Below are 14,114 nucleotides of genomic sequence, written 5' to 3'. Positions count from 1 at the left end.
TTGGAAATTACAGATGGATTGTGAGCTGTATCAGTTGAGGGACTTTCCATCTGAAAGGATAAGATTACAGGCCTTTGACAGATTTATAGGATCATGTTTACAACTGAACATGCAGCCAGGGTTTTATGGAATACCCTTTGCCATGGTCTCCACTTCTCAAGGAGGGTTGTGATTTTTCCCCAGATGGTGTCTGCCTCAGCACAGATTAGAGGAGGTTCAGACAATCCCTGTGTGTTTGCCGCTCTGCTCTGCAAAATCACTTCTCTGGACAATAGCAGTTCAATTCCTAAGGCCTCCATTGTCTAGGTTCCAAGGAATTTGAGAACGAATGCACAGACATGCACACACACAACACAAACGGGAGACCAGATAGTATTTGTGATAGAGATAAAACCACTTTACTATTTAGAATAAAGGACACACTATAAAAAGTGAACATTATGCCACCTTACAAGACAATATACATTCACGGAATATAAAATTCATAAATAACATGGAGGAAAACTGTAAACAGTGCTACAAAATTTAGCGACAAATATATTCCTTCCAGACAAGGTTTTCTCCTGGTGGTTTTCCCTCCCATAACATGAGGATGGCAGACTGGCTACATAGAAGGATCGAAGACAGTTGAGATGCCTGTGGGTGCCACCAGCCACAAGGTCTCGTTTCAGGTCATTCTCTGAGGGCTTGTTCAGTGCGAGAGAATCTGTTCCTTCCATCTCATGTTCTTTCTTTTGGCCAAGGGGGAAGAGGGGGGGAATTTAAGTTAAAAGCTACTGATGTCTGGGTAGCAGAAATAGGGCTGAATTCAGCATCAGAGGGCCTGGGTGCAGATTCCTGCTTTGTCATTTATTACTTGTTTAACCTTGAAAAAATTACTCAACTTTCCTAGGCCTCAGTTTCCCCATCTATATAAAAGGAGATAGGGTTGAATGAGATGACCTTCATGATGCCTTCCAGATCTAAATGCTATATCTGCTCAACCTCCCCCATCATTTTGTCTTTCTTTTGGCCAAAACCATGCATACAGTGCCTTTTCTCTCTCCCTTTCAATGACCTTGGTCTTTTTTGTTTTTTTTTTTTAAAGATGTAGCCAGCGGTGAAACTCTTAGGCACTACCCTATGATAACAGACTCTTCCTTTCCACCACCGCTGCCAAAGCTGATGGTACATGCATTGGGTGGAGAGAAAGTAGGGATGTTAAGAGATGACAGATTTGAGCCACCACTGTCATGTTACAATCCGAAGTCAAATCATTCCAAAGAGGCAAGACTCTTGAGTCTGTTGGGAAGTCTATTTCCAATTGGCTGTTGGTGTCTAGCTCCCCTCCCCTGGCCCTATTTGTTCTTTCTTAAGAATCATGGTAAGGGACCAAGGTGAGCTCATGGGGATCTTGAACTGATATCTCCAGTGCCACCATGATCAGGGTTTAGTGTAAAGAATGAGGGAAAAAGGCATCACCTGGCCAAGTAGGGTGACTACCTCTGAAATCAAATTCCTGGTCTATCAGGACCCTGGGAATATGGATATTGCTAACGGGAAGGTGGGAGTGAAAGAGAAGGCTAGGTCAGCCAACAAACTTCTGATGCCAGACTTGGATGGTCAAAGGAAAAATGCTCAATCCAGAGCCAGCCCTCGTCCTCCTTCTAAAAATTTATTTTTACATCCATAGGACAAGTCTTCCTTTCATGTTTTCATCAATTAGGCAATTTGTTTTCTCTTGGCCCAGCTTGTTCTCTCTCCACTCTTTTCCACCAAGAAAACTCTTGCCATCCAATGCCCAAGTCAAATGGCACATCTCTCAATGGAGCAGAGTTATTTGCTCTCTGATCATCCTCATTTTACCAGTCTGGTTTGTCTATGCATCAAATGTTTTACTTTTCAAAATATTAATAAAATTTGGTGGCATGGGGGGAGGGGAAGAGTCTAATTTTGCTTTTTTAAAAAAATTGTGCCGATATTACAACCTACGTACAACACAGAACTTAGCAAAACAAAACAAAAAATGAACAATAATTTGAAGTACTGAGATGTCTCAGCTCCATAAAATGACTTTGAATTAAACATTAAGTGAACAGGTAGGTATATTCAACAAAGTTGTAGCTTATAGTAAGCTCGGTAATCACCCTTGGACATCACATGAGACTTCTTTTCTTTTGTTTTTTGTTTTTTTTACCAAAACCCCATTGTCTCTGTCTTGGTCTGAAGCTGGTAGAGAGAGATATAGAGTCTCCCTTACCATCCCTTCTGTCTTCCCTAGAGACCATTAATCATTTGCCTTTTTTTTGAGGTCTTGGTTTAAGTCTCTCCATTACCCAAAGGTGACTCTGAAGATTGCCCAAAATGGCCAGTGGCCAGCATAATTAGCTATCTTCCAAAGAAGGTAACACCTGTGTCTCAAGGAACCTGGGGGTCAGGATATCCAATACGCCAGCCTGGGGTGGGGGCTACAAAAAGGCTAAATACTCTAGACTGAGGTAACAAGAAGCACTGACTGGCTAGCCTTAGTCATTCATGGGCATGGCCCATCATTTAACAGTATGGTCACCATCTCATCTGTTTGATGCTCTCCAGGTCAGAAAGACTGAAAGGCAGAATAATGGTACTGAGGACAGAGGATGTTCATAAACTGGGGTTATTTCAAATGTCTTTTTTAGGGAGTTGGGTTTGCGTGTGTATGTACACCCAGAAGTATCATGCCAGTGATTTAAAATACAAAACCAAAAAGCAGAGCAGCTCTATTTCCTAAAGTGGAATGAACTGAGGGTTCAAAATCATGTTTGATAAATAACTGTAATTAAAAAAAGAAAGAAAAACTTGTGTTAAATGTCACCACCCCAAAACTCTTTAAAATGCACATCATCAACCATTTTCTCAGTATCTCCTATTTATCAACATTAAAACTTAAAATAATTTTATTTAATAAGAGAATTTATATTATAGTTTTTCTTTAAAAAAAAATCAAGACAACAAAAAGCCCTCCAGTCAACAGCAAAATCAACCTCTAACACCACTTGCTATGCTGTGGGGACAGAGAAGAAGCCCACTTTAGGCCATGGGTCCGGCAATGGTAAGTTGGGAAAGGAGATGATTCTACAATCCAACCATTTCTAGAAGCAGTGAGAGGATGGACGTTCCATTGGGGGAATAGAGGCAAATTTCATTTTCTCCCCTATCTACTCACTCCATCTCAACCTCTCCCATCTCCCTGCCCCAGCCACCCTCCCTTAGAGGGGAGAGGAAGGGTTCTAAATATCAGGACTCCTGCCCTGGAGTACTCAGGAGTTGAAAATTTTAACATCAAAAAGCCAACAACTTGGAATGTCAAGGTTTTTTTCATCTTTAAACAAAAAAGGCAGGGAGAAAGAGGATTTCAACAGCATTGAATGTAATTTTGTGTTCTGTAAAAACTTAGCTTATACCTCTGTGTGGTTATAGGTATATGTGCACCTAAATAATCCGCCCCCCTCCCTCTTTGAGCTGAAAGCTAATTTGGTAATGATGTTCTCTAAGCAACATTCTAAAGGCCTCTAGCTAAGAGTTGGGTGTATATAGTTCTTGAATGTACATGGCAAGCTCCCTGCCAACAAAGACCACAGGGTTTCTAGGAGCACTTCTTAGGGGACAGAGGGGGTCTCAGTCTTTCACCTGGTCTGCTATAAGAGGCAGGGCACTCCTTCTGAATCTCCATGGAGAGTCTAAGAAGAGCACCCCAAGTTAGGGGCAAGGAACAGGGTCCACACAGACTTGCACGCTCTCCATCATACATGCAGGCAAGAGTTCCAAGAGGCCATTGGGGGGATCCAATCCCATCTCCTCATGGACTGCTATTCCCATAGGCCTTGGGATTGGTTTCGTTGATGGTCTTGGCCCATCCTATCACCCTTCTCCCTTCAGAAAATGCCTTGTCTGTTTATCATTTGTGCACTGGGAAGGAGTAAGGGAAGGGTCAGAGGGGATTACAATGCCCAACTGGGATAGTTTTTAGATTTTTGTTTTCCTAAAAAAATATAGATTATATAGACGCTGATAAAAGAAGTTTGCTCTCCTTGTTCATTTCTGGCAAGCCATCAGAGATTTTCCCAGGTGGAAACGGGTGATGTCAAAGCCAAAAAGAAGGGGGGAGGGGAGGGAAATGTGATTAAAAATAAACTCAGTATGACGGCATAGGCTTTTCCTTTTAAGTGTTCCAAGTGCTAAATTTGCAAGAAAACTGGCACTAATTTCATTGTCATCATCTGGTAAGAGTTAGTGTCCGAGGGAAGCTCAGCCGGAAGAGGGAGGGAAGGGGGAAGGGGAGGAATGGCAGCTCAGGGATCGGTGGCATTGATGATCGTTTTGTCCGGAGGCGCCCAGCCCCTGTACCAGCTGCAGTAGCCCCCCTTCTGCCGGATACAGGCATAGTGCTTCGACTGGTACCCGGGGTAGCCAAAGTTGGAGAGCATGTCCGTCCAGAGACACTCGTTCTTGGAAGTCACAAAGCAGGGCAGGTAGTAACAGGACTTGATCTGGAATTAGAGGAAACGGTGGAACAGGTGAGTCACTGGAAGGAACCTTGGAGATCCCTGAATCCAACCATTTTACAAGTGAGGAAACTGAGGCTGAGAGTGGTAATGTCATTGGGTGGGTCTGAATCCAGGTCTTCTCAACCATTATGACACTTGGCTTCCAAAAGGGGTATAGGGAAGGATCACTGGGTTATCTTGATAAGAAATGGTAGCCCTGGCTCTGAATTTGAGTAGAATTACGAATCAAATACACATGATTAAGAAATCAAAAGAGGAGACCTGGAATTTTAGTCTCATCGGTGAGGGGGCCGCGCTCCGTGGGGAAGGCAGAATGGGAGTAGCTCAAAGGAAATGTGATGTGTGAATTTAGAGTACCCAGACCAGGTGTTCACATGGACCAGTGGTGCCCAACCTGGAGTCGAGCATTCAAACATAGTGATGCCATTTTGGTCTTATAAATAAGACAAGAACCAACTCTAAACTGGACCTCTAGAGGTCAAATGAAAAGGTTGGATCTCTTCTACTACCTCATCTGTAAAACAGGGTTATAATTTTTCACCATCTCCCCTTGTAGTATTAGATATGGAAAGTGAGGTCCAGGGAGTAAGAGCTATAAAGGACCTAGAGTCCCACCTAGTCTAAGACATTTATTGCACACCTGAAGAAACCAAGATGTAGAGGTTACCCAATACTATCTAGGTAAGTGAGGAAGAGAGAGAGGCAAGATTCAATCCAAGTTTCCCTATCACCACCCCCTCCCCTGCCCCCACCATCTTACCTTACAGTTGCAGCCCAGGTGGTAGCGATAATTGAGCCCCTTGCGCTGAGAGAGGGTGAGGCGGTCCCACCTCTCCACAAAGTTACACAGGCCCGTGTACATCTTACCATCGTATACACGACCTGGGAGAGAAGGAAGAAAAGAGGGTCACCTTTCTGTTGGCTGTTGAGCTAAGAAGGGCAGGGAGTGATGGGGTGAAGATCTAGTCTTTGGGACCTGGTTGATGGCCTTCAATCACCAAGCAATTATTAAGGCCTTACTTTGTGACTTTGGAGATACAGAACCAAAAACTGAATCTTATAGTCTAAGAGGAAATGCTGCTAGGGCTTAATCACTTATCTCCGGGGCTGTTTCCTCACTGAAAATGAGAACATTGAACAAAGTAGCCTTACCAATATCAACAACCCATGACCTCTACAGGACCATACAGTTAGCATTAGAGGGTGGGGGAGTCTTCCTTTCATAGATAAGAAGACCAAAGAGGGTGATTGTTCAGTATTAAGATTCAAATTCAAGGCTTCCTTGGTCCAAACCCTTCTCTACTGGTCTGCATTGCTAGGGGCTCATGGAGAGGGGATATTCTGTAAGCCTTGCTGAATGGTGGAGTTCAGTCCCCAGTTATACTTCCTTCTCTTCCCATTGCAGACACAGTAACAAGCCAAGGTGGCCCTTGGCAGACCCTTGTGCTCTAGGGGTGACAATCACCCCTACTGAAGGGGGGCTCTTTACCTGTCAACAGATACTGGTATTTGTTGACTTCCAACTTCAACCCACAAAGGCTCTCAGATGCTTCTGTGTGGATATATTGCACATGGGGCATCTTGCTGAAGCCCCTGTACATCTGTGGGGAAAGAAAAGAAGGGGCTTTATTAGATGCCAGGCATTCTAGCAGGAGGATGTGGGATAAAAACAGAAAGCTTTGGGGAGTGGGGTGGGAATGAAGATGGATGATAATTTATTAGGTTAAAAAAACTATTGCCTTTTTTGTTTTATATAAATCTCCCTCATTTCCAAATATGTCTCCCATCCCCCTTAAGATCTATCCCTTGTAATCACAAAAGAGAGAGAAAAGGGTAATTTAGCAAAACTGACCAACATCCTGAGTCTGACAGCATCTGTAGTATTTCCCCACCCATAGTCCCCATCTTTGCAAAGAAAGATGAAGCTTTTTTCCTCTAATTAATTAATCTGCCTCATTTCTCTCCTAACCCAGAACCCCAAAAATCAGTCCCCTTGTTTCACCCGTGTTAAAATAGGTGGTTTTCCTTGTTCCCTGATGCCCTACTCAGTAAATCAACAGTAGGATCAAAGGGTTGATGGGCTGCCTCAAAGGAAGCCCTAATAAGACCCCATAGGATTATGTCTCCCCACACAAGGGCCCTTTGGTTGGCCAATCCCTTCATTTTACAGATTTGGAAACTGAGCTACATCTGAAATACTGGGTTCAATACTAGATTCCATGTTTAAAACAATTTTAAACAAGTCATATCATTATCTTCTGTTTGTGCATTAATGCCATTTCTGGATTTGTCTAATTAACAACCCTTTCCCTCTGAAGTTACCTTGCCTTTACTCTATGTGGAGCTTGTGGGTATCTAGTTATTTGTGTATTGTCTGCCCCACCCTTCCCCAGAATAGTGTGAGACTTCCTTGAGCTGTGGTTTTCTGCAAAGCTTTTGACTGAGAAAGCAGGCTCCCCATTTTAGGAAGGGTGCTGGCGGCCTGGTTGGTGAAGGGGACCTTAAGAAAATGGGATGCAAGAAGGAAAGGAGGAATTTTTAATTGGGCAAAGAGCTAGACAAAGGAGGCTATGAAAGTTCTCCTCAACTATATAGATGCATGAGGGTTAGTCTTTTTTCTCTTGGCTGTTCTAGAAGATACAATTTGAAGCAATGAATAGAAATAGCAGAGAAGCAAATTTCAGTTTAAGGTTAGGAAAAGCATCTTAAACAATGTGAGCTGTCCAGAAGTGGGTAGATACTGAACTCCCCATCACCAGGGGATGCAGACTGGGTGATGGCTGGCACATCAAGGGTATTCTTGTTTAGGTCTGGTTAGGTGAGATGAGGCTCTGAGGCCCTATGATTGGGAATCCTCATTTAGTAAGAACTTAACAAACCCTCTTTCATTCTTCCATCCAGCCTACTAAAAAGATGCCTTACCTGGGCCACTTTGACCATGGACCCCTCCCCAAGTTTGAGGTTAAACAACCACAAGCACCTTTCCACAGCAGCCATGTTTCTCAACTCCCCTTGGGGAAAACATTCCCAGAGTAATCCAAAAGAGAGAAGAGGGAGGAACAGCTAGGTTTGTCAAATTCCTATCACACCTGATGCCTCATGGAACATTGCTAACTTTCAAGGTTGAACCATTACATTGGTAACTCTCAGGAGCTGACACGGTAGAGGCAGATTCAACAGAAGGTAATGTATTCTGGGGGCAACCCAAAGGGAAAGTGCCACAGGAATATCAGTTGAAGGAACTGGGTTAGCTCACTATTTGAAAATTTGAAAGGCTGTTGTTACATTGATGAGAGATAACATTTGTTCTTTGCTGTCCCAGAGGGCAGAATTTGGAGAATACCATCTCCTCCACCCACTATTCAATGACCCAGATTATAAAGTAAACATTAGAGAACCTTCTAATCTTGGAGATGCATGGAGATCAAAAGCTTATAGTGCAAGAGAGTTGGAAGGGGACCTCTGAGTTTCGAGTCCAGTCTTCTCACTTTATAAAGGAGAAAACCGAGACCCCAAAAGACAAAGGGCCTTGCCCAAGTAGCAAGCAATTGGAGTTAGGTTCCAAATCTAGGTCATCCCATTCTTCCCAATGTGTGTGACTCTTCTTCCCTGTCTTCAGTTATCTCCAGAAACTAGACAGAGCCTCACCTTTAACTCTAAGTGAGATTGCAGAGAGGGTACAACTCTGAGATAGTGGCAGGATCTCAGAGTTTAGATCTGAAAGGACCTTCAAGTGTAGCCTTTCCATTTTACAGATGAGGAGATGGTGGCCCAGAGGGTTGAACACCTTTTGAAGGTCACACAGGTAGGAAATGACAGATGCTCATAGAGATGGGTCCTTCTTCCTCCTGCACCTAATCCTCCTCAGTTTGACTCATCCAGTCCAGACAAGAAACTACTTTTCACCTCTCTAATGAACCCCAGTTCAAATCCACGGAGGGGCAGAGGGAAGGAGGACATGAGTCCACAAGAGGCCAAGTTCCCCAGGCTTGGTCCCACTTTGTTCATGGGTGAGCTGAGGAGGGCGTGTGGGTGTTGTCCAATCCCCTTCCCATCAGGGCCTCTCCCATTATGACCCATGGTGGTCTCCAGTGAACTGTTGTTTATAACAGGGAAACATCTCTATTCCGGATTTTCTGGCAAGAGTTATTCATTTGCTTATGCTAATTAATACAAACCAGACATCACCTCATGGGTGTCTCATCAAAAGCAGCTTCATGCTCCCCTCTCTGTCTGCAGTTGTGGGTTCAGTGCCAGCAAGTGGGCTGGAGGGTGGCTGACCTTGATAGAGGGTCCAGAGACCTACCAGGGAAGTACAGCCAATCCACTCAAGCTGGGGTGGGGGGCAAGAGCTTTAGGCTTCAGCCCCCCCCCCCCCTTAACCCTTCTCTACCCCTAGGAAATGTAGGCAAACCCTGGCAACTCATTTCCATTAGAGAAAGCATTAGAGGGGAAAAAAATAATGAATCTGTATTGCAAACAACTGACTGGAGTCCTGGGTCATCGACTTAAGCTGTAGGACCTAGGACAAGTCAAAGCACTCAATGATAATGGCCCTCAAGGAGCTTAGAGTCTTTTCACATGTACAGTGGCTGACAATAAGACATGTACTGTTGAACTCAACTGAATTTCTTGAGCCTCAGTTTCTTCATCTGTCCAGATGAATGACAATAAGAATGTTTATTCAACCTCCCTCACAGGAAAGTGCTTTATAAACCCAAAGGTATTATAAATTCAATGTTTAGACAGGAGAGAAGACTAGAGGTTGAGGGGGAAAGGGAGGAGCTGACTGCAATAGTCCAGGTGAGAAAAGAGAAAATTCTAAGCCAGATATTGGCTCTGTAAGTAGAGAAAAGGAAGGAGGATGATTTGAGGGAAACTAGAAAAGTGGGGTAAGGATGATCTTGAGTGATTGGGAGGTCCAGTGGTGGTCTTGACAGACTCAAAAAGGCTGGGAAGAGATGGACATTCGATAAATGTCTAGACAGAGAGAGAGAGATGCATTGAATCATGCTAGAAATAAAAATCATTTCATATGCTTTTCAGGTCCAACAAGATAGTGGTGTTACAAAGACCAAAAAATAAAAACTTGGACTTTATTCAGAGAGATAGAAAAGACTCTGCCCTTCCAAGGGTTCGTATTTACAGGAAACCTCCCAACAAGGGTCCTGAGAGGTGAAGGGACAGACCAAGGTTTGTTCTTGGAGCATCCAATGACAGTATAGATATGAGGTCCAAGGTAGGGTAAATCCTTGACCTCTGGGGAGGGCTCCCCAGGAGGAAGGCCATGAGTCCATGCTTCAAAAGCAATTCACCCCCACCCATCCCCCTTCTCCATTCTGTATTTGCTAGAAGAGAGGGTTGAAGGAAGGAAGCTTGCACCACTAAAGCCAAACAGATTAGACCAGGGAGCCTTCCTGCCCAAGGTCAGGGTGAGATGCATGAGTCAGACCTGCTCCTTGGGACAGCCCCATGGTCCAGGCTGGACACATTGTCCAACACGTGCCTCCCTCCCTCCCACATGTGCAGTCCCTCCCACAACCAAAGGCCCAAGAGACTTTTCCAGAGAACAAGAACAACAGTTCCCGGCCAAGGGGACCACTTTCTCACGGTCTTGCCGGGAGAGATAAAGGCACGGGCAGATTAGGGCTACACCTCCTGGCAGCCATCACTCTCACCTGCCCCAGGAAGCCTCAGGATTTAGACACAATTCATCTGCAGGTTGGGTTTCATGGTCAATCTTACTCCCCCAGATTCTTGACCCTTGCCTCTTAGACATCTTCTGCCCTTTCCAGGATACTGTCTGATTACAGACATTTATGGTCATTGATTTAGAGTGGGAAGGCGCCTCCCAGACCATCTAAGCCTAAGCCAATTTTACAGTTGAAGAAACAGAGACCGGGGGAGGTTAAGTGACTTAGGGTTAGATCTGGAGCCGAAAGAGACTTCAGAGGCCGTCTAGGCCGATGCTTCGATTTTACAAATTAGGCAACTGTGGCAAGTTGGAGAGGTAGATTTAAAAAGCCCCAGCCCCCAAATTCAAAATCAGCCCAGAAGACTGGGGTTCATGGAGTTTCCACTTAGGGACATATCAAGACCACTCCCCTAACAGAAACAGAAAAGTGGCCATTCCATCTTTTGGGGAGGAAGCCCCCCCCATGACCTTGGCTGACTCTGGGGCACTCAATGGTCCAAGAGAACAAAGCGATTGCAGACTGGCCCCGAGTTCCTGCCAACACACACGAGGGACCTGTCTTTCCCCTCTCTACAATAAATTTTTTCTGATATATGCTTGGCAAGATGTCACAGAGGAAGTGCTAAGTGACTGGTGAGTGGGCCAGAGCCAAAGTCTGTTCACTCCCTATTAATACCAGAAGGGATCTTAGAGGTCACTAAAGCTATTCCCTTCATTTTGCAAATAGGGAAACTGAGGCCCAGAGAGGGCATTCAAGTTGAAGGCTAGTGAGTGGCAAAAACAAGCAAAGACCTCAAACCCAAGGCCTAGATTTAGTGCTAGGAGAGACCTCAGAGGTCATCCAAGCCCATCCACTCATTTTCAGATTGGGGTGGGAGGGAAGAGGCTTACCCACAGTCATTCAGACACTGGATGTTTCTAGGTCAGCTAATACCAAATTATCTCGTGCTCTTTAAATGATGATGATGAAATAACTCAGAAGAGCAGGTGGAAACAGGATGAGGAAGAGGAAGAAGAAGACAGATTTCCTTTCTCTGTTGGTTCCAAATTGAGTTGCCTGCTTTCTCCAATTTGAGGACAGAGAAAAACCCCGTTGTGAGAAGTCTCCGAGAAAGGGCTAGAAGGATTAAAAACCCCAGTCTGTGGCAATTGTGGGAGAAGACCAGTCTTCCAGTGAAGAATGCCCAAGCTAAAAGACTCCTGACCCATACTGTCACCCCAACATCAGCTAAGAGCTTGCAAATGGCATATAGACTTCTATTAGTGACAGGGGGCTTCCATTCAGAGTCCCTTACACAGAGGAACTCACAAGTCTAAATGCAAGAATAATAATATAGGATTCTAACAGATACAAAATATCTCCACACGCATTGAGAAGAATCCTAGAATGGTAGAGAGAGAGAGCTGGTCTCAAACCCCCAAGGACCTAGATTTGAGTCTTGCTCTACACATATACTAATGTATGACCCTGGCCAAGTCACATAGTCTCTAAGCAACTCTCTGAAGCTATCTGATGCCCAACAAGTGGCTACCTGCAATGGAAGGAGTTCCCCATGTCTATAAAATCATAAGTCCAGACAACCAAAACTTAAGTTATCTCATTACAACCCTCTGAGGTACAAGGTCTTACCTCTTTTACAGATGAGGAAACTGAGGTAAAAAAATAAAGTAAGTTGACCAAAGTCTCAAGTTAACATGGGATGGAAGTCCAATACTCTCAGACCTGATATTTCTGTGAACTTTTTTAAAAATCATTTTAATTAACTACAAGGGTTCAGGGGAGAGTCTGAAGGGGAAGGCAATCAGAGATAAGTGATTTGTCCAGAATCACATAGTACATCTCTGAGGTCACATTTGAACTCAGGTCCTCCTGACTCCACATTGCTGCCCTGCTAAATATATTTCAAGAGAATTGGTTTCCTTTGTAAGCCTATGTATTTGTTTCATGCATTTAAAAACCTTTCTCTGAGAAGGACTCCAGAGACATCATCCCAAAGGGTCCAGGAAACATAGATTAAGAACTCCTTGCTCTAGTTTTTTGACAGATGAGACAGTATGAGTATTATGTCCACACAGTCATGAATCAATTTAGTACTTTCTGGGCATAATTCCATTATAGCTAGACCAGTTGGTAGCTCCACCAAGAGTGTTTTTATAGTGCCGGTTTTCCCTTAGCTCCCCTAAAATTTCTTTCTTTTTTTTTTTTTGATTATTGTAATAGGGTTAAGTGACTTGCCCAAGGTCACACAGTTAAGTAAATATTAAGTGTTTGAGGTCACATTTGAATTCGGGTTTTTCTGACTCCAGAGCTAGTGCTCTATCTACTTTGCCACCTAGCTGCCTCCCCCCAATATTTTTTTCCTTTTTATGGTAGCTTTTCCAAAGTGATACAGGTATATTCATCCGTGATATTTCTGAAACACCAACAGGGTGCCAGTCATTGGGCCAGACTCTAAAAGTTTACACCCAAGAATCTCAGACTTGAGGCTTTTCAGGGAAGACTTACCCAAAGCACGAGGGCCTTCCTATGGGTTCTTTCTGTTACTGCTCAGATTTACTCGACGAGCAGCTCACTTCCATTTTCAGTTTTATTTGGGTGGAAAAAGGAAGTCTAAATTTCTAGTCCCAGTCCAGAGCCCTTCATTTCCAAGTTGAACAAACTAGGGAAGGGTACGTCATGTCCCTGGGAAGGCTGTGTGACCACTCTGGTCCTAGGGGAGCTGCATCCCAGTTCTCTTTCGGATAGCTCTGCCACTGGCTCAGGAGCACGTCCTAAAAAAGGAGGTTGTGGGGCAGCTAGGTGGCACAGTGGATGGAGCACCGGCACTGGAGTCAGGAGTGCCTGAGTTCAAATCTGGCCTCAGACACTTAATAATTACCTAGCTGTGTGGCCTTGGGCAAGCCACTTAACCCCATTGCCTTGCAAAAACCTAAAAAAGAAAAAGAAAAGGAGGTTGTGATGGAGCAGGCATTTGACCCCTGCTTTGTCTAATCCATTTCAGATTTGCTATGCCACTGCCAAAGACTTTGGGGGTGGGGGGGAAAGTGGAGCTCTCGGCCTGTTGTTTCCCAACTGGCCCCCACTACCCCCCTTCACCGGCACACCCTCATCACTGCCGCCTTCTACAAAGATATAAACTAGTCTCAAGACAGGGCTGGGGGCCAAGGGAAGCAAGCCAGGGCAAATTTTTAATATTACATAACAAGGTCAATGGGTATGTCCAGAAATTCAAAAAAATAATATTTGAAGGAGAGTTCCATGAAATCTGAACATAAGGGGAGGCATGCATTCCAGAGGTGTCCCCATTCAACTGCTTATGACAATGGGGCATTGGCCAAGACCCAATGCAGAGAAAGAAGTCCTTCTGAGAATGGCTCCACCCTTCCAAAGCAAAACCTTTCAAGATTTAGTCAACTCTTGTCTCATTCATTCCCCAGCCCCCTGTGAACCTCCTTTCCATGTAGGTATGAAGAAATGCCAGTATGGAGGAATGGATGGGTTCAAGAAGCTCATTTCTTCATCATTGGTTGTGGCCACAAAGTTACCTAACCTCTCGATGATTACAAATTGCAGAGAAGTTGCTGATTTGGAAAAGAAGAGGGGAATTTTATGTTGAGAGCTCCATACCATGATGAAATCAGAAAGAACAAGATTGACCTACATATGTCGACATATGTACATACGTATATTTATAATAACACTAATAATAATAGTTCTTTGCAAACCTCAAAGTCTTTTATATGTGTTGGCTCATTTAGCCAATCGAGGTCCATGCTGTAAAGGGAAATAAGACAGAGATCTTGCCCCTTAGGAAACTCCTAGCTGTCCAACAAAGTCAGCCAATAGTGGCAACTCCCAGTTCGACGAAATGAATCAATCAGCAGAAAAACAC

General features: G+C 44.2%; 1 protein-coding gene across 1 annotated transcript in view; it reads right to left on the bottom strand.

Annotated features, from left to right (window-relative positions):
- Positions 1-375: 375 nt before the first annotated feature.
- TIMP3 (TIMP metallopeptidase inhibitor 3) overlaps positions 376-14,114 on the bottom strand; it is a 66,432-nt gene continuing 52,693 nt past the window's right edge. The window contains exons 3-5 of the mRNA XM_074226784.1: positions 6,016-6,127; positions 5,287-5,408; positions 376-4,508 (exon numbers count right to left, since the gene is read on the bottom strand). Coding sequence (XP_074082885.1) covers positions 4,311-4,508; positions 5,287-5,408; positions 6,016-6,127 — 432 coding nt within the window. The 3' untranslated portion in view covers positions 376-4,310. The remainder of the gene's footprint in view (positions 4,509-5,286; positions 5,409-6,015; positions 6,128-14,114) is intronic.

Source organism: Macrotis lagotis, chromosome 2, assembly GCF_037893015.1.
Source record: "Macrotis lagotis isolate mMagLag1 chromosome 2, bilby.v1.9.chrom.fasta, whole genome shotgun sequence".
Lineage (NCBI taxonomy): Eukaryota > Metazoa > Chordata > Mammalia > Peramelemorphia > Peramelidae > Macrotis > Macrotis lagotis.
Note: the sequence above shows the minus strand (reverse complement) of the source record. Positions and strands in the feature narration are given on the sequence as shown.